The 18,683-nt window shown below is 40.5% G+C and overlaps 2 protein-coding genes across 5 annotated transcripts in view; both read right to left on the bottom strand.

Moving 5' to 3' along the window:
- Positions 1 to 4,841, bottom strand: part of LOC147326717 (troponin I, fast skeletal muscle-like) — a 25,166-nt gene extending 20,325 nt beyond the window's left edge. Inside the window, exons 1-2 of the mRNA XM_086302070.1 lie at positions 4,815 to 4,841; positions 3,370 to 3,436 (exon numbers count right to left, since the gene is read on the bottom strand). The gene's annotated coding sequence lies outside the window, so the exon portion shown is untranslated. The remainder of the gene's footprint in view (positions 1 to 3,369; positions 3,437 to 4,814) is intronic.
- The window catches only part of LOC147326720 (troponin I, fast skeletal muscle-like), an 18,375-nt gene extending 2,365 nt beyond the window's left edge, over positions 1 to 16,010 (bottom strand). The window contains exons 1-9 of one of the 4 annotated variants that reach the window (XM_086302064.1): positions 15,930 to 16,010; positions 10,032 to 10,067; positions 9,017 to 9,053; positions 8,776 to 8,904; positions 8,553 to 8,642; positions 7,529 to 7,705; positions 4,815 to 6,954; positions 3,370 to 3,436; positions 19 to 218 (exon numbers count right to left, since the gene is read on the bottom strand). In XM_086302064.1, coding sequence (XP_086158190.1) covers positions 6,874 to 6,954; positions 7,529 to 7,705; positions 8,553 to 8,642; positions 8,776 to 8,904; positions 9,017 to 9,053; positions 10,032 to 10,042 — 525 coding nt within the window. In that variant the 5' untranslated portion in view covers positions 10,043 to 10,067; positions 15,930 to 16,010 and the 3' untranslated portion in view covers positions 19 to 218; positions 3,370 to 3,436; positions 4,815 to 6,873. Of the gene's footprint in view, positions 1 to 18; positions 6,955 to 7,528; positions 7,706 to 8,552; positions 8,643 to 8,775; positions 8,905 to 9,016; positions 9,054 to 10,031; positions 10,068 to 15,929 lie in introns of all 4 variants that reach the window. The other 3 variants (XM_086302062.1, XM_086302063.1, XM_086302061.1) reach the window with 3 other exon arrangements.
- Between the last annotated feature and the right edge of the window lie 2,673 nt (positions 16,011 to 18,683).

The following is an 18,683-nucleotide window of genomic DNA, read 5'->3' on the forward strand; positions in this document are numbered from 1 at the left end:
TCTCTTGTTTGAGCTTACCTTCATGTAACTTCCGAAGATGGATCACGTGAAACCACTTCCTAAAAGCCAGAAGGGATGTGTTTTCGTCTAAAAACTAAGTTTCTAATGGATAATTTAACTTTTAAGTTGTGAAAAGCTGATCTGGGATTGTACCGGCGATCAAACTGAACGCTGCGATGAATGAAGAGCGCTGGACCAAGCGGAGGTGGCTTCCACAGCTTCAAATAATCAAACAAACAGGAAAACTTTGATATAACTTTTAAACATTGCTCCAAACAAAGTGCTTAACAAGCTCACATTTCTGCAGACTATAAATACCACATTAATGACTTGCTGGCCTGCTTACTGTTTCATATTGGACCTCTTATCTGAGCTATGGCTCTGCCTTCAGAAAGGCTTCCAGATCTTTCTCTGGCTGCAGAAGGGCCATGTTGATCAAGTTACGTGTCTTAGATTGAGATGGAGGTTGTTTTTTTCTTGGATGACATAAAATCGCATCAAAGCATTTTACCTTCGCTATTTTTGACCATTTATAAACGATGGACACAGCTGCCAGGAGGGGAAGCTTCAAGCTGAGCATTTTCACCATCACTGGAGACATTATAAAAGATGCTGGTGGGACATAGCAAACACATCATTCTTCAGTCTCAGTGCTTTGGTGCATTCTTAGAAGCTCTCTTTTTTGACCTAGAAACTTTAAGGGCACATAGCGCTCCATGCTGAGATTTGCCCATTTTTACTTGCTTCCACAGCCAGCATGCACCTCTCTTGTTTAGCCTGGTTAAATCTTAGTACTTAATCACTACTTTGTTTTGGTTTAGGAGCAGTTGGAATCATGCAGTGGTAAATGAAACTTGTACTTTACATCACATGTGCAGACACATATGTAAAGAAAAAAACAATACAGCATTCTCTGATTGTAGTTTTAGAGTTTTAATAAATATTGTAAATTAACAATATATTTAGTAACTAATGCTCAAAAATGTAGTGGAGCTGTGAGACTGACCAAATTCTACAAAGAGCCTTTTAGGAAATCAAATAAAAGCATAAAAAAAACTGGATTGCTTTGTTTGTTAAATTTTCACTGGCGATCACCTCAGGCCCACGAACGAATGTAAAAGAGTCTGCAGAGCCAAAAGCGTTCAGCAGATCAGACTATAGTCTTATAAGCTGACAGCTGAGGAGGAAGGTGCTGACGGGTCTGAGTGATGCACAGATGATGAAGAGTCATGCTGGGAATGCAGCATTAAGGGGCAACGTATGGGCTCAGGTTTACGGTCCCGTCACAGAGTCCAGTAGGTGTTTTCTATGAAAACACACGACCTACAACTCGAGCTTCAGGAACGCTCCATACCTCCGGTGTGACTTTAGAAACTCAAGTGAAGCGTGCTGCCTTTCCTCACTATGTGAAAGTATTAATAACTATATGTTTATGTTTACACGCAGTTTGATACATGCTCCTGATGCTTGTAGTAGTTTGCTCGGAGTCATCCACCATCTGTGTTCATGTGGCCTCCTGCAGGGATGGTTTGCAGTTAGATTTACTGCCTGTCATTAAGGCTTTCCCAGTGTTAAAATACCATGCATCTATCTAAAGGCATCTCGCAACCAGAGAAAACTGCTGACAGCGATAACATTTGGAAAGTGTGAACAGTTTATTGCTCTTTGTTTCTACTTCAATTTTACAAGTTAGATTTACTAAATCACTGATTGGGCAAAACAGATGTAACAATTTTTCATGCGATATATACAAAAAAAATTTTTTATTAATACACATAAGCCAACGCCAGATGCCAGGTCATCCTCTTCAGCATATAACTGCAGTGTGTTAGCTGCACACTAAAAAGCCTTGTCCCAATGGGAAGAAAAACCAAACCAAAAAATAAAAAATAAATCACTACGTTGGTGATAAAAATGCTTTTTTAAATCAGTTTCTTTCTTTAGAATAACTTTAGACTTTCAGGCTCAGGCAGGTGATGCTTGGTTTATACTTCTTGTGGCAGTGATGAGAGAGCTGGACGGGAGCGATTAATGATGCCAGCATTCTGCTCACACCCCTAGAAGGAGACAAGCCCAATGCTTAGGCTGGACCGGAAAACTCACTCAGCAGGTGTGTTTGGTCTGGTGTCATTTTCCTTCAACTCACTCACCTCCAGCCTGACCTCCTTTTAAACCCCCTTTCTGTCCCTTCAGATTGGACATGTCGGTCCGTGCTGGCTGCCGACAAGATAAAGGACCGGACACAAAGTACAGTACAAGTGCTGCCAAAAACTCGCCAACACTGGGAGGTAAAAACAACTCCACCTCACTGATAAAACCACACAATCCTAAAGGTAAATGAGCTTTCTGGGTATGCGGTCATGGGCATGTGGTCATCCAACAGTGTGCAAGATGCTCTGGTTACAACGCACCGAGGTGCATTTCTCACTTTTGACTGTAATTTAAAATTGCCACCTGATAAGTGCAACGTAACACTTTAGCACCACAGCTTGTCACAGTAATTTTTGGAGGAGCTGAAGTATGTGACATTGAGAGCAGCTGATTTCACTAATTAACACGTTTGATTCAGAGAGGAAGAGCTAATCGGTGCGATCGGCTGCTGCTGCGTTGGACTGGAACTCAAACCTGCAGGTTGGACTGCATTACGCTCCACAGATGTACCACGAGCAATGCAGATGCGTGATTAGTGCATGCAGTGTTTCAACTCAGTTTTTATTCGCCATCTAGTGGACATAGTTTATAATCTTCCCAATGCACACAGAGTGGGCCAGTCCAAAACAAGGATGACATATAGTATTTCACATTAATGACAATATCGACGCTCATTCTAAACCTGTGGAGAAACTGGCACAGGTAAAAAATAAAGGAGGGCCTTTGTTTTACTTGATTCTTATTCTCATACTTAAAAAGACACATGAAATGCCAATAAGTGCTTAAATTATATGGAAATTTGCAGAAACAGATGAATGTTGTCTTTTGCAACACTAGTGCCTCAAGAGAGGCATTTTAAAGATGGACAAAACTTACAATTCCTGCGTTTTAATCATGGATGGAACCACGGCAGGTTTCAGTCATCTTTGGGGTAGAGTTGGACTTCATGTTGGCTACATCCATCTTTTACATACAGAGTGATCACAGACTGCAGCCTCCCATAAATTAGCATTGGACACTACTGAACCTTGGTTTTTAATGACACTACAATTAATAGCTGTTATTCCCCTCTTGTTACAATATATACATGCATACAATCCATATCATCTTTGTCAGAATCCATTGGATTCTACCAACGCTGAACATGGATGACAATCTTTCATCAAGACAGTATCTGTTATGTTAAAACAAGCCCTCAGATTCTCATCCATCTCTTACCTCTAAGTCCTGAAGACACTTATTCATGTTCAGGCCTCTGAGTATGACAGAGATTATGGTTCCCTTCCTGAAGGTGAGAAGAAGGATGTACTGTGAGCAGCACTTTTCTATGGGTTACTGCAGGTCAGCATGGAGGAGACTGTAAATGCTCCTCTCCTTGTCTGTTCTCTCGTTTCTAATTCTGGCTGGTGTGAATCTAAGTGGAGAGGCAGCTGTTATCTGAGGATATGATGCAGCCGTCAGCAGAGGTCAAATATAACCTGCGGTAACACTGAGCAGTGAGATGCCAAATGCACAAGACATTGTTGTCAAGTGGAGGAGAAAAGTGGATTAATAAAATCCAATCTCCAAGTGTAACCGTGAAACAAAACGACAGGAGAAACCTACACAGTGGTGTGAAAGAGAAATTTTCCACAGGATTCTTTTTAGTCCTGTGAAAAACTAAATCCACCCTTACTCCTTCATTAGGAAATAAGAGAGTACTTATCAGCCAGGTGCTGTTAGTTAAATGCACTTGATTAACTGATCATCACCAACTATCTGCACCTCTGCAAAAGCAGAAGTTTGGCAGTTTGCAGGTGTGGAGCTTTCAGGTGTGTGTTAACACAATAACACAATCATGTCAGGAGTGGACATGCCAGCAAATTCACCCCAAGGTCAGAAACTGTGAAAAAAAAAACCCTAGAGGTCCAGCTCAGTCTCTGCAGGCCTCAGTTAACATGTTAAATGTCAAAGTTTATGGCTTGTTTGGAAAGGTTGCTGGGAGGAAGCCTCTTCTCTCGAAAAAGACTCAAGACTTCTGGAGCAAAACAGGACCAAAGTGGAGATGCTTGGTCATAAAGCACAGCAGCACATTTGGAGAAAACCAAACACAGCATATCAACTATTCACACAGAGGGGGATTTATGTTTGTCTACCTTTTTACCCTGTAAAGACCAGTGGGCCAAACTTTCCACACAATAATGTGAAAGACTGGGAATATGGCTAAAATAACAAGGAGTCCAATGCATTATTAGTTATGTCTAAATAAAAGCTTTCTGGAGGGAGTGAATCAAGCATTTTTCATTGAACTAGTGACTCTGAAGCTTTCTTTCTTTCTGTCTTTTTCCTAATTGCTCCATCGAAGGAGTAAAATTATTGCAGTTTTCATACACGGGGTCTTCTGCTCTGTGATCATACTCTAAGTATCACAGTGTTTTGCTTCCTGCTGCCAGGAGTGACAGACATGAGAGGATGGATTTAAGCTGTGAAATCTGGTAACGATTTAACAACATGCCACACATGTCTGTACAGGACTGGGACCACCTGCACCTCCAGGTTTCAGCTGAAAGTTGAAACCAGTACTCCCAGTGGCATCTGCATGACTAACCTTTTATTTGTTTATTTTACTACCATCAAACTACATGAAGACTTTAAATTTATGGATATTTTTGACTTCAGCGTACCTTTGTGGAAAAGCATGCTGTGTCACATCTAAGTGATCGAATCTGCAAAGAAAGGAAAGAAAATCAAGTGATTTGGGGGGAAAAAAGCTTAAAATCTAAAAATAGTAAAATGCGATTTAAACGCTCACCTTTTCTGCTCTGTGGAAAATAAGCCAGACTTCTTCATTTATGACAAAAACATTTAGGATTCAGGTTTTGGAAGTCAGCTAATTAAATATATGCAGTTATTACTCACCTTCTAAATATTACTATTTCAGCTTTTTCCACAAGCAAGCCAACGGCTTTAAGCATCATAATTCAATGTTGTTTCTTCCATAAATTCAAATTAGGCAACTTTTTATAAAACATCACATTACTATCATTTTTAAAGTGTACAGGTAAAAAATAGCTCAGTTAGTATCTTAGTGCAATAAAATAGTTAAATAAAATTAACCTCCAGTGTTTTACAAACTCAGGAAAACTGGGAACAAGATGAGCATGAAGCTTTTCTAGTTAATGTGACAGCAAAAAGACGGTAAAAGTACATCACATCTTGTTTTAGAAACATGAAGTGATTTAGTACTGTTACAGTTCTCCAACGTAGGAAGCACAATTATTCCTCTACACTGGCCTTGTGCCTTATTTGATCCATTATAGGCTGTCAGGCAAATGCAAGCCTTCTCAAATTAGTTATTTCCCACAGGCTCTATAAGAACTATGGATAAAGACATCGCAATGTTACAAACCAGCTCCCAAAGTCCAGTTTTTGATGGCTCGCCCTCCTATCTTTTTAAAACCAGACGTCACAACTGAGGGATGCGATTAAGAAACCATTTTTATACTGCTGTCCACTGACGGGGTCCATAACTTTCATAAAGAGCATAATGTTACTTTAAACATGAGCAACTGAGCCCCCAGTCTCATTAGCAAAGGTCTGGAGGGGGTTCGCAACCTGTTTAAGGCGCTTCACATGGAAGCTACATGTGGGGGGGGTCTTCAAATATTTGCACTTGCAGACAACAATCAACTGTTACATTCACAAAGCAACTAGGCAAAATAATAAATGGATGAAATTAATTAATAAATGAAAGTGTATTACAGGAAACATGTTGGCAGACAGAATAAGAGATGTAACTTGTGGGTCTGACAAGTTTCCAGACTAGTTTTAGGTTATAATGAATGAAACTTTAGGTCCATTTTATAAATTATCTCATTATAAGAGACAGAAAAGATAATTGTCCAGAATATGCTCATTGGCCACATCAGTGTCAGCTATCAGACTGACAACCAGCTTCCCAACAGGACTTTACAAACCACTAAGTGATGTAATGGTGTCTGTCCATCTTTTGATATTTACAGTTTATGATAACAGGTCATGTCAGAGATCTAATGGTTCTTGGACAGCTAAGTGGCACGAAACACTTGACTAGACGTTCTACAATCTACATCAAACAAGGGAGAAGTGAAGGATTGACCAAATGAATGTGTGTAAAGAGCATGTTGTAGTGTTTCATTTATTCATGCTGGGCCAGTTAGAATATGGGTCATGATTTATTTGCAAAATATGCGTCCATTGCATTTGGATTTTAACCTCAGACACTAACTAGAGTTTCAGGAAACATACATCGTAGGCACATTAGTAAAAGCAAAAGGAGAAAAAAGTAGAATTGATTTATCTGACACATACTAACTGTAACACAGTACAAATATATCACAGTACAGTTTCAATACAGGCTAAAGCATGAAGGAAGCTTAGTGACGAGTATAATTCAAAGTGAGATATCCAAAAACTACAACCATGCTTCACTGGCATCAGTGCATATCACAGATTCCCTACATTTCACTGCACCTTAACACAAGCCTTGAATTAAAGTAAAGGCCATTTATCACATACTGTACCAAAACAGAAGCTTAGTAAGCACCATAATATTCCACCAAACATATGCCTTTAGATTATGTTTACTAAGATCAGGATCTACAGATCAAGTAAAATGAATTAGAAATGCATCACTTTGGATTAAAACCCTTCAGTTAACAAAGACAGTAAACCCAATTTCTGTCCTGAAAGTCACCCTCGTATTTAGCTATCAAACATCTTCTTCCTATCAGACTTGTCTTCAATGTTCTTACGCCAGTCTCCCACATCACGCAGCTGCTTGTCCTGCAAACACAGACGATACTCTGTTAGTCCAGACTGAAATCAGATGCAAAAAGGCTGCTAATCAAGAAAAAAACTATTTGTTTTGATGGTTTTTCTGCCCTCTAGTGGCCAGAAAATGGATTGTTACAGTTTCTGAGGATTAAGTCCTCCTCAATGTTGAGAAGAAACTCTACCTCCTAAACCAGGGGTCTCAAATCTGCAGCTCCAGAGCCACATGTGGAGCTACTGTAGATGCCTCCCTGTGGACACCTTAGTATTGTAGGTCTTAGTATTGTTAATTAAGACCTGCTGTGCTGTAGAGCCCAGTGAGGAACTCTGTGATCCTGTTTCGCTGAGTGTAATTCTAATTTGACTGTGCTGGCACTCAATCCTTTAGCCTAAATGTGGGCTAATAGTCACAACAGCACGAAGGCAGCAAAAATACTAATGCTCTAGCTTCAACCAGTGGGTAAAGTAGGCACACTCCTCTTTTTTCTGTCTGTGGAGTTACTTCTCATCGCTGATAAGGACTTAGACCTCACAGGTATCTGTGATTTTATTGAGTGAGGACCAAATGAACCAGGTAGCTGCTCACCTCCTCTTTCACCTCCTTCTTGACCTGCTTCAGATTGGCCCTCAGGTCCATGTTGACAGTGTGTTTGGAGCCCAACAGAGCTTTGAGCATGGCGTCAGCAGACATGCGCACTTTCTTCAGCCGGGGTCTCTTGAACTTTCCTCTCAAATCCACAATCTTGATATTGAGGTCCCTGACCTGAAGGAGGATTCTGAGGATTACTGACCTGACAGATTAAATAATCAATCATGAAGCAAACAGCAGTGACATGCAGGGTGTTTGGTGCTGAATTCATCACCAAGTACCACTAGCTTTAAAACAGTGTTGTTGGGTAATTAAAATGCTGACAGAAAAGCTACAGGAAGGAATAAGGATGTGAAATATTTCCAGTTAATGTTGCTATACAATTCACGGCAACTGCAGACCTCACAAGAAGGTTTGTTGTGTCTTCCATCAAAGTCTCAAGAGTGTGAAGGAGAAGTCAGAAAATGGTCAGTTACTCAATGAAAGCCTGACAAGCATCAGCCTAGCAGCAAGATCAGTATCTGCTCCTTTGAGGAGTAGCGGGCAGAGGACACAGGGAGGAGCCCTAAAAGGTGACGACTGCATGTGCATGTTTCTGGCCTGTGTACACAGAGCAGTGCCACCCAGATGGACTGCAGAGCCAGCATGCATGTACAAGCAAATGTGACTGCATAATATTATATTTGAAGTAAGCAGTTTTGTAATGTACTTATTCCTTAGTGTCAGACCAAAATCCAAAAGATAGGGAAGCTTCTAACATGAAAATAACCAAACAGCAACTGAAAATGACTGAAAAGGTTAAAAAAAACTTCAGGTATGTGATACTTGTTCCAAATACTTTTTTGGTCTTTTTTTGTTTTAAGGTGATCAGGAGAAAATACAAGAATTCATTTGGTTGATATTAAAATATAGCTTCCTATGTTTGTTGCAGTTTATACAGATATACATATACAGATACAGTATCTCTACTCGGTGCAAATAAAGACAAAAGGCCAACCTGGTGCAATGAAAAGTGTCTCACCTCATTCAGCACCATGTTCAGTTTGAACTCTATGCCGTATCGCTCATCTTCACTGATGATGATCTGCTCATGAAGCTTCTGGCACAGTTCCTAAAGTCAACATAGTGATAAAAGTTTTTTCTTTTTTAGATGCTTCCAATTTCAAAAACCCACAAAAGAAATAAAATGCAATATGAAACGTGTCAAAAGCATAATTGTTTGAAACAGTGCAGTTTCTTCTCACCAACAGCTCGTCCCTGGAGTACGGCAGCTCAACAGGAGGACATTTATCTGCCAAAAACGTCTCTCTCTCTTTGGCCTTCACATTCGCTTCAGCGTCCAACAAATTACCTGCCACCACGAGCATGCAACCCTGAGGAGATTACATCATCACCCCATGTCAGGTAAGAGGAAGCACAGGCAAGCAGATGGGCATGTGTGAGGTATTTTGCTCTGTTAAGCTTATCAGTTAAAGTTAATCTTACCTTCAGGGTGTGCTTACGCCTCGCAGACAGCCTTTTCCTGCAGACGGAAACACAAATTATAATTGATGGAAGTAATGTATATTTGTGATGATCAATTTTATTGCAACCATAAAGATCGGTTTAATCCATTCCCAAAGGAAATAGTAATATATGTGGGTCACTGATGTGACATCAATATTTCATTGTCAAAGCAAAATGTCTGTTAAAATTAATTTCCTAAACGACATGTAGGTATTTTGATTTCTTTAAAAAAATCTTTAAGGTTTTATACATTTTCAGTGCATTGAAATAAGTGAGCAGCTTTATTGTGACTGTTGCAAGGTTACAAAATGCAAAGCAACAAAGTCAGTAAACAAACTCCAAAAGAGCCGGGCAATCACGAGGGAGAAGACACACGGGACTGACAGGAAACTATTATTTCTACTAGTACTATTTCTACACAAAAAGATAATCAGGGTAGACACAGGAGGGTGACAGGATGCAGTTGAAGATGACCAGTGACAAAGGGGCAGGAGGTGGAAGTAAAACTGAATACAAAACACAGAAGATTAAGGTATTAAAATACAAAATTGGACAATTGGGAAATGAAAAACAATTATAATGAAAGGAAAGGACAGACAGAGGATGTCAAGTCAGAGGGAAATAAAGCAGGGATTAATTAAAGTCTAGAAATACACAGTAACTAGAACTACACAGAGTACCAAAGATAAATGAAAATCAAAGATGAAATAAACAAAACTAAGAGCTTTTAATATTAAACAAGAATTAAAAACTTTGGAACCATCCAGGGATCGTGGAAAACATATGCATGTCTCATTAGTGACCCATAAATAATTTAATAATAAAGTAATCAGTGCAGTTATGATGAATGCAAGCTAAATGTCACACACTGAATAAAAACAAAACCAAACAGTCCTTGTGAGGGAACCGCTTGTTCCTTTGCACACTGGCTGGTTACACAAACAGGGAAAATAAACTTACATGATTTACAGAAAATAGTAAAGTTTTTACTCACTCAGTGGCCATGTTTGCTGGATGATCCCGAGGTTACCTGACAAACACATAACAAGAGTTAATGCTTTTTATTGGAATCAATTTAGATACAAATATACAAATATATACATTTTAATGTCCCTGCCAGCAAAATGGTGACAGGGACACAATCAAAAGCAAAACTAGAGAAAAACATAAGTCACAAAGGATAAGGAGAGAGCAGTGGTCTGGAGCCACCACCTGTTAAACCATCACCTGTCTGGGTGTTATCTTTCATATTTATACCACAAGGTTTAGGATTGTGTTCATGGGAATTTTTGACCATTTTCCCCAAGCACATTTCTGAGGTCAGACACTGACGCTGGCTCACACTCTGCTCTAATTCATCCCAAAGGGCTTCTGTCGGGTTGAGGTCAGGACTCTGTGCAGGCCTGTCAAGGTCTTCCACACCAAACTCTCTCATCCAATTCTTTATGGACCTTGCTTTGTGCACTGGTGAGCAGTCATGTTGAAACAAAAGCTGTTCCCACAAAGCTGGTAGCATAAAATTGTCCAAAATGTCTAAGGGATTGACCCAAACGCCTGAAAAACACTCCCACACCCTAATCCCTCCTGTACCAAACTTTACACTTGCCACAATGCAGTCAGACAAGTACTGTTGTCCTGGCAACTGCCAAATCCAGACCAGTCCATCAGATTGCCAGACAGAGAAGCATGGCTTATGGAGATCACATCTCTACTGCTCTAAAGTCCAGTGATGGCGCACTATACACCACTGCTTTCAGCACTTTGCACTAACCTTAGTCATGTAAGGCTTGGATGCAGCTGCTCGGTCATAGAAACCCATTCCATGAATCTCTCTACACACTTGAGCTAATCTGAAGACCACATAAAGTTTGGAGCTCTGTAGTGATTTAACTCTGCAGACAGTTAGGTAGATGAGTAGAAGCACCTATGGTAGAGGTTGGCAACTTGTGGCTCCCTCACGAGCCACAGGTTACAATTAGGGTGAACGGTAATCCTGTTACTATTCATACTGGATGTAGTAATACTTAATGTATCCTCTCCCAGTTACATCTGCAAATCTGTCACCTGCGTGTGCTGCTCTTTTTCTCACGTTCTTTGGTAGGAGGAGCTAAAATGGCTCTTTTGATGTTGGAGGTTATGGACACCTGACCTAAAGTATTAATTCTCACCAGGGTCTTGAGTTATCATGATCACCAATCTGAATGTCCACGGGATAACAACTATACTCCAAGCCTTTTAGACTGAGGCGTAACTTACCAAAGATAACCCAAGCAAATACAACATGAAGTTTTTAAATGATGATTTCTTTTATTAAAGGGAAAGAAAGCTATCCAAACCGCTTTTATGACATTAACATCTTCCCATTCAAGTATTATACACAAACGCTGTGTATCAGCATAAACACCTCATACCAACTTTCATTTTTCAGGGGCTGATTATTTAGAGACCTTTTAGTCACCGAGTGGACCACGAACTCCTCTTTATACTAAAGTAAAGTCGATTTAAATAAATGTGAGGTAATCTGTCCAACAGCTGAAACCTGGCCTACACTGCATCATGCAACAGGATAATAAGCAAAGATAATAAGGAAATAATCAAGGTGCTGCAAATTTGCAGCCAATTTTCAGATGTCAGTCTGATTGACAGGACATTCAGAGAGCTGTGCATGTAATGAGTGGGCCAGAATTCCTCCACAACAATGTAAGCGACTGATAAACTCATACAGAAATCTATTGTTTCCAATTATTTTTTGCTAAAAATGTACTTTTTTCACAGGACTGCAGAGAGTCCTGTGAAGACATTTTCCCTTGGGAGTAAATAAAGAAATGAACGCCCATTTTCTTTGGTATATTAACAGCATTGGCAACAGTGGCAAAGATCTAAGAATAGCACGGTTGTGTTATCTTTCCATGGAGCACTAACAAGGCAGAGTTGCAGCGTACTCGTTTTATCAAATGGACAAAGAATAAATCTTTGGAGCACTTTCAAATGTGGCCTCAGAAAAATCCATGCAGCTTTTCTGCTGACGGGTGGAGGAACGCTTCCTTTAGTCAGGCTGCCCGCAGCTGTCCACTGTTTGCTTTATAAAGAATTGAGGGTGAACAAGGAAAAGCAATAACCCACATTTTTATTTCAGTATTAAACCACATCATGTCTCCGTTCTCTGACGCTGTCCTGCACCCACATTCACCTATCTCATATTTCATGTTTGGACCGTGTGAATTCTATCTTAAGACATCATGTTAATTCCAGGAAATTTCATGGAACGGCACTTTGTAACCCAGGACGTGTTAATGCCTTAAAGGAACCATGCCGCTATTTCTAGCAGCACAGCTCAAGGGATACAGGTCCAGCACTGCGAAGGGAAACATTTCAACAACTGTGGATTGCCATGACATTTGGTTTGTTGTCTTGTGCCTGTGCTTTCAGCGCCACGAGCAGGTCAGATTTTTACTTCACTGTAGCATGCAATAAAAAATGAATTTGCATAGATTTTGGAACAGATTACTACAATGCTAAATCAATGTTATGTTAACTAACTAAAAGCCAGTGTTATAACATTGTTATAAGGGTCACAGTGTTATAAAAAGCATATAATACCAGCGCCACACCTCTAAAATAACCTGAACAGACGTGTACTTTTGGTGTGATGTTAACAGAACATGCTAATATTAGCATGATAATAAGATAATGACCTTTACAACGCCCAGCATATGATATAAAGAACATTGAGGAGTTCATGACTATCCTTCCACTTCACACACTCTCTATAAAAAGACAACTACTTTCTCCTTTGCTTCTAAAAGATTATCCCTACCAGAAGTGTATCATGTAGCATGCTTTATAACATCCACCCACGTCTTCTTCTGTTTGTCCAAAGTTGGATATCACATCTTAAGCAAGGGTATTCTAGACATCCCTCTCCCCTGCAACATTTTTGGTCCCTCCTGGGCAACCTTGAGCCATTCCCAGGATAGATGAGACATGTGATACCCCCAGCTCAGGGTCTACCCTGGGGTCTCCTCCCAGCCGGACATGTCTGTAAAACCTCCAAAGGAAGGCACCAAACCACCACATCTGACGTCATTTGGATGTCCTTTTGACACAAAGGAGCAGATGTCAAAGCAACCCAAGTTCCAGGGCTGAGCTCTTGTAGCTGTCTCATTCTTTTTCATTTGTCACTAACTAGAGCTTATAACCATGGGTGAGAGTTGGAGCACAGATCTGCCTTTAAAGCAAACGTTGATTGCTTTACAAGTCAAGCTTTTCACTATAATAAGCCTGTCAAACTCCTGCATTTCATCTAACTCCAAATGAGTCAGCCTTCCCATCAGACACTCTACATTGCCATCACTTACAAGCAAGACCTCAAGATATTAAAACATCTTAACAGCAACCCAGCCCCAGAGGGAGCAATCTGCAGTTTCAGGAGAGAACCAAGGTTTCAGACTTGGAGATGCTGACTTTAACACTTGGCTACAAGATGTCGCAGTGGGTGCTAAAGATTGGGGCCTGATAAAGCCAACAGAACACGTCAAGTGGAAAAAGCAGAGCACGATGCCATGTCTCCATACTTGACATGCTACTCACACCAAGGCCCAAACCTTTAAGCCTTTACTGTCTGAGAATACAGATAGTTGTCTGAACTGTACATTTACAAGCCACACCTAAGACACAATCTGTCAATTAAGATGCTGCATAAGCTTCACTTCTGGAAATGTACCTTCTCCCTTTATTATCATCACAGATAATGGTACATAGCTAGAAAACAGTTGCTTAGGCGTGTCTGTGGATGGCAGTATCAGTCTGTCAGCCCATATATTCAGTTATTCTGGCTTTTCTTCCAATGTGACATCCCTGCTTAGTAATCACTCATCTTATCAACAACTTCAATAACTTTGTTGAGCCTCTGAATTTTCATCTAGCCCAACCATTAGGTACTTGGAAGTTCATGACATGTAAAACTACTGACATTTCCATAGTATCAGCTGGAGTTTTTGTTTTGTTTGCAAATAGATCCAAACTCCAGGCAAACAAAATGCAAACTATCTGCAGGGTTAGATATCAGTGGACGGGTAAACCAACCCTTCAAGTACCAGCCACACGACACTTGTAGACATCCTCAGAAGTTAGACGGTCACTGCCTGAGCTGCTTGTAATGTTTAGGAGATGTGATGGAGGAGAGGATTAAGACTATTTCTGGAGCCACAGCTGTTCTTGACGTCTTCATTGTACAGGGGGAAAAAAGAGGGACAGCAGGCTCGCCTTAAAAGAAAAGACGAGTGACAAACACTGCAGGCATCCTAACGCACATAACTGACCAGGAACACATGGTCGTCATCTGTAAGCCAATAAGAAGCCGGTGAGGGGGGTATCGCCGGGTATTTTAAGACACTCAGAACTCCGAGGGCACAACAGCATGTTGCTCTAGAGATAAAATCGTATTTGTAGGGGCCTTGATTTTTAAGTGTGTGTGCGTGTGTGAGTATCATGAGCAGGATTGTCTCTGAAGGAGCAGGAGGATTCACAGTAACCCAATACTGCAGAACATCCCTCAGACAGCCAAGACACTAGAGCATATCACAAAAATAGCGTGCTGCTGCCCTCAGACACACACTGCTTCACTCTTACAAAAATAAAAACAAGAAGATACAGGATACATTTCCATCCAATGCAAAATCCTGAATTGAATCTGCTGTAATAGCATGTGTGTTAGAGAAAAGACTCAAAAGTGTTCAAAAAGCCTAAATGAAGCTTGTCTCAAACACTTGTAGAAGAGCATCAATAGATGAATGATGACTTCAACAGCGGCTAAAACAGAAAAACAGTTGGAAAGTATTTTTAAAAACGAGCCAAAACACAAACGACATGTGGAATAAAATATTTTTCTAGCTTTGTGGTCGGGCTTATTCTGCACAAACATAGTTTCAGGTACTATGTTTCCCTTTAAGTCTCATCCATGCATTTCCATTTGAGTGTCCCAAACAGCTGAAAACTCCAGATAAAGACATTGATGTGAAGCTAGCTTTGAAATGAAGTTGATAAAATGAAGTTTTGTTGTTTCTTAAAACATTTGAAGATTACATTTTCCTCAAAAAATAATATTTCTACAAAATATAGACATGGGTACAACAAAAACAATATGACTTAAAGTTATATTTAAAATACACAATCTGTTGTTCAGAGAAGTCCAGAAAAAGAACCAAAAACCAAGCCATAGTGGGCTTTAATGCTTTAACGCGTGTGGAAAAAAACAGGCTAAATTTGATAAGCAGGGATTAAACTGAAGTGTAAAATGTGAAGTCAGGTCCCTGAAGATTAGACCCAGTTTTCTTCTGCTGTCCCCCCGCTTCCCTCAGTGCTGACAGGAGGATAAACACTGGCAGATCGACTTTCAGGTTAATGCCTTGTAGTGGTGTCATCTTTCAGCATGCCACATCACCACGCCATACATCACCGTACGCCAATGCAGCAGAGCGAGCACACGTCCAGACGGAAAACTACTCTTTCAAACTTTGAAATCCTAAAAATATGTCAAGTAATTACATGTAACTCCACACAAACATTAACTACAGAGTGAGGAAATCACTCAAATTCTCCACTGTCAACATTCGATATAATGGTGACTTCCAAAAGACGTAAAACCTCCAAGAACCTTTTATGGTCACTACAAACTTATCAAACTGACACCATCTTTAAATAGTTGGCCAGGCGCCAACAACATCCTCCCATCAATGACAGCAAATATCAAATATTCTCCTCTGAGATCAAAGCTTCAACCTTCCACAGAGACATTTACGTCTGCACTCCCAAGACGAGACAAATCATCTACAGCTGCAACCAACCAAAATGTGATCAACTAAAATAAAAGAGGAAAAGAGAGAAATCTTACTTTAACCAGGCCGAGCTGTTAGAGTCACGGAGACACAGACAGAGTCGCAGGCAGACCAAGTGTTAAGAAGGTATATATTGCAATCTCCATGGCCTTCTAAATCCTGCACTTTCTCGTTATGGAAGTGGATTACTGGTCAAACCAATGAGCTGGCAAGGTCATGAAATACAGTACACTGTCATCTGCCCCCTTCCACGGCTTGCCTCATTATAAATAACCCGCCCTTTAACATTGTAATCTGTATTATCTTGAGCCATCAAGTCTCTGACAGGCAGAATTCAAGGAAGAAATGAAACCACAGAGATATTTTATGAATCCCACTTAACACTTATATAAATACTTTGCTGACAAATGATGAGTTGAGATAGAGCAGGAAAACACACACTGCTAACTTTAACTCGTTGGCTATGGAGAAGCTTTTTTTTTTCCATTTTAATATTTGAAAACAGGAGGAAGAGGAACTCACAGTGTGCTGCTGCAGAGATGAGCTTTGGAGGTGACTTGGTTAAATAAGAGAACGTTAGCATCCTATAAAACATTAATAAACCTGGGATAAAATGTGGTGATAATTTAAAAAGAACTAAAACAACTTTAGAAAAACATTTGATAAAGAACACTTACCTGTGACGTGTCCCTGAGTGAAGACAGTCGAACACCCTTTTTCTACTGATGGCCCAAAGAGTGCGACCACAATTAAAAAGTTGTCATATTTTCAAAGAAAATTCAAAATTAGTTTCAAAATTTCAAAGAAGTTTCTCAGAACTTAGATTTTTTTTTAAATACTTGCATTGCCCGTGCTCTTAAAGGTGAGAGCGGCTGTTTTAATTCCATGCAGGTAAAGAGGACTCATCAAAAAGTCTTTAAAGGATGATCGAAATACACCAAGTCTAATAAGCTCTTTGAAAAGGAGCACCAGGAAATAAGAGGAGGCAAGGGGAGAGACAAGAATATGGACACACACACAGAGGAAAGAAAACAAAGGAAGGAACGGACTCAGAAAGAAAGTCGTTACCAAAATAAAACTGGGAGCAAAAGTGAAGGAGAAGGCCACTAACAAACCGGCACAGATGACGGCAAGGAAACACAGTAGACATCAGGAAATTTTGATATTATATCAAAACCAAAATGTAAACACTAAGCAAGAAACCATGAAGCTTGTATTCTTTCATTTACTCAAAAAAGCTTCTGCCCAAAATGCTGACTTTAACATATTAGGCAGCATGAAGACTCCAGCAATACTTGAACAACAACAACAACTTTATTCGCAGACCAACACGTCTCGGCTTCATCAGGGACAGAAATGATCAGATTTAATGGATTCTGCTCAACTGAAATGTATTAATTGGTATCATTCATTTAATAACAATCCAAATTCTCAGCCGGAAAAGGGTGGAGTGCCCACTCCGGGTCGGGGATGAGTTCCTGCCCCAAGTGGAGGAGTTCAAGTATCTCGGGGTCTTGTTCGCGAGTGATGGGAGAAGGGAGCCGGAGATCGACAGACGGATTGGGGCTGCAGCTGCAGTAATGCGGACGCTGCACCGGTCCGTCGTGGTGAAGAGGGAGCTGAGTGTAAAAGCGAAGCTCTCAATTTACCGGTCGATCTACGTCCCTACCCTCACCTATGGCCACGAGCTGTGGGTAGTGACCGAAAGAACGAGATCGCGGATACAAGCGGCAGAAATGAGCTTCCTCCGAAGGGTGGCTGGCCTCTCCCTTAGAGATAGGGTGAGAAGTTCGGCCATCCGGGAGGGGCTCAGAGTAGAGCAGCTGCTGCTCCACATCGAAAGGAGCCAGCTGAGGTGGTTCGGGCATCTGACAAGGATGCCCCCTGGGCGCCTCCTGGGTGAGGTGTTCCAGGCATGTCCCACCGGGAGGAGGCCCCGGGGCAGACCCAGGACACGCTGGAGAGATTATATCTCTCGGCTGGCCTGGGAACGCCTTGGTATTCCCCCGGATAAGCTGGAGGAGGTGGCTGGGGAGAGGGAGGTCTGGGCCTCTTTGCTTAGGCTGCTGCCCCCGCGACCCGGCCCCGGACAAAGCGGATGAAGATGGATGGATGGATGGATGGACAATCCAAATTTCTTTAAAGATTATGCATTTGAATAAATAAACCTTTAATTTTATATATCATTTTACTTCCAATTGAGACTCAAATGTCTTTCTCGAGACATTTTTTTTTATTTCTGAGCATGATCCAAAACAACTTTAAATTTAATGTTCATGTGAATGATCAGCAGTTAAAATGTTCATCTCTTTAATAGTTTTTTTCTCCCGGGAATTATACTTCTGCTTTCTTATATTATACTTTTACATGAGCCCAAAAGCAAGATTTTTTTTCATAGTATATTTAAATAATAAATTTTATGAAGCTTTGTAAACCATATGGTTGTAATATTCCGAGTTAAACACGAGTATTTCAGAAACGTTGTTGACACAGAAAGAATAACAACTAAAAGACGAGCCTGGTATCAGAATGTAGGTAAAAAGCAGAACTTTCATATCATTTAGCTTCTTCTGAGAAACCAGAATCCTCCATGCTCATAGGAACCTTGAAAGTTATAGATTTGTGGAGTTATCTCCAATCGTGTTTTCAATGAGAAAACTGATCAAACATCCAGGGTACCAATATGTTATATACTGTGATACTGGTGCTCAGATTTCTTCATAGGCAAAAAACAAATAAGATAAAACTAAAGCTAAAAATAGTTCTGAGGAAAACTAAGAGTTTAGCTTTAGATTGTGACGCTTGTAGTC

Source organism: Aulonocara sp. 'chitande type north' Nkhata Bay, linkage group LG7, assembly GCF_057382095.1.
Source record: "Aulonocara sp. 'chitande type north' Nkhata Bay isolate Kocher_YH1m ecotype deep benthic linkage group LG7, A_spYH_male_GT1.1, whole genome shotgun sequence".
NCBI classification, from domain to species: domain Eukaryota; kingdom Metazoa; phylum Chordata; class Actinopteri; order Cichliformes; family Cichlidae; genus Aulonocara; species Aulonocara sp. 'chitande type north' Nkhata Bay.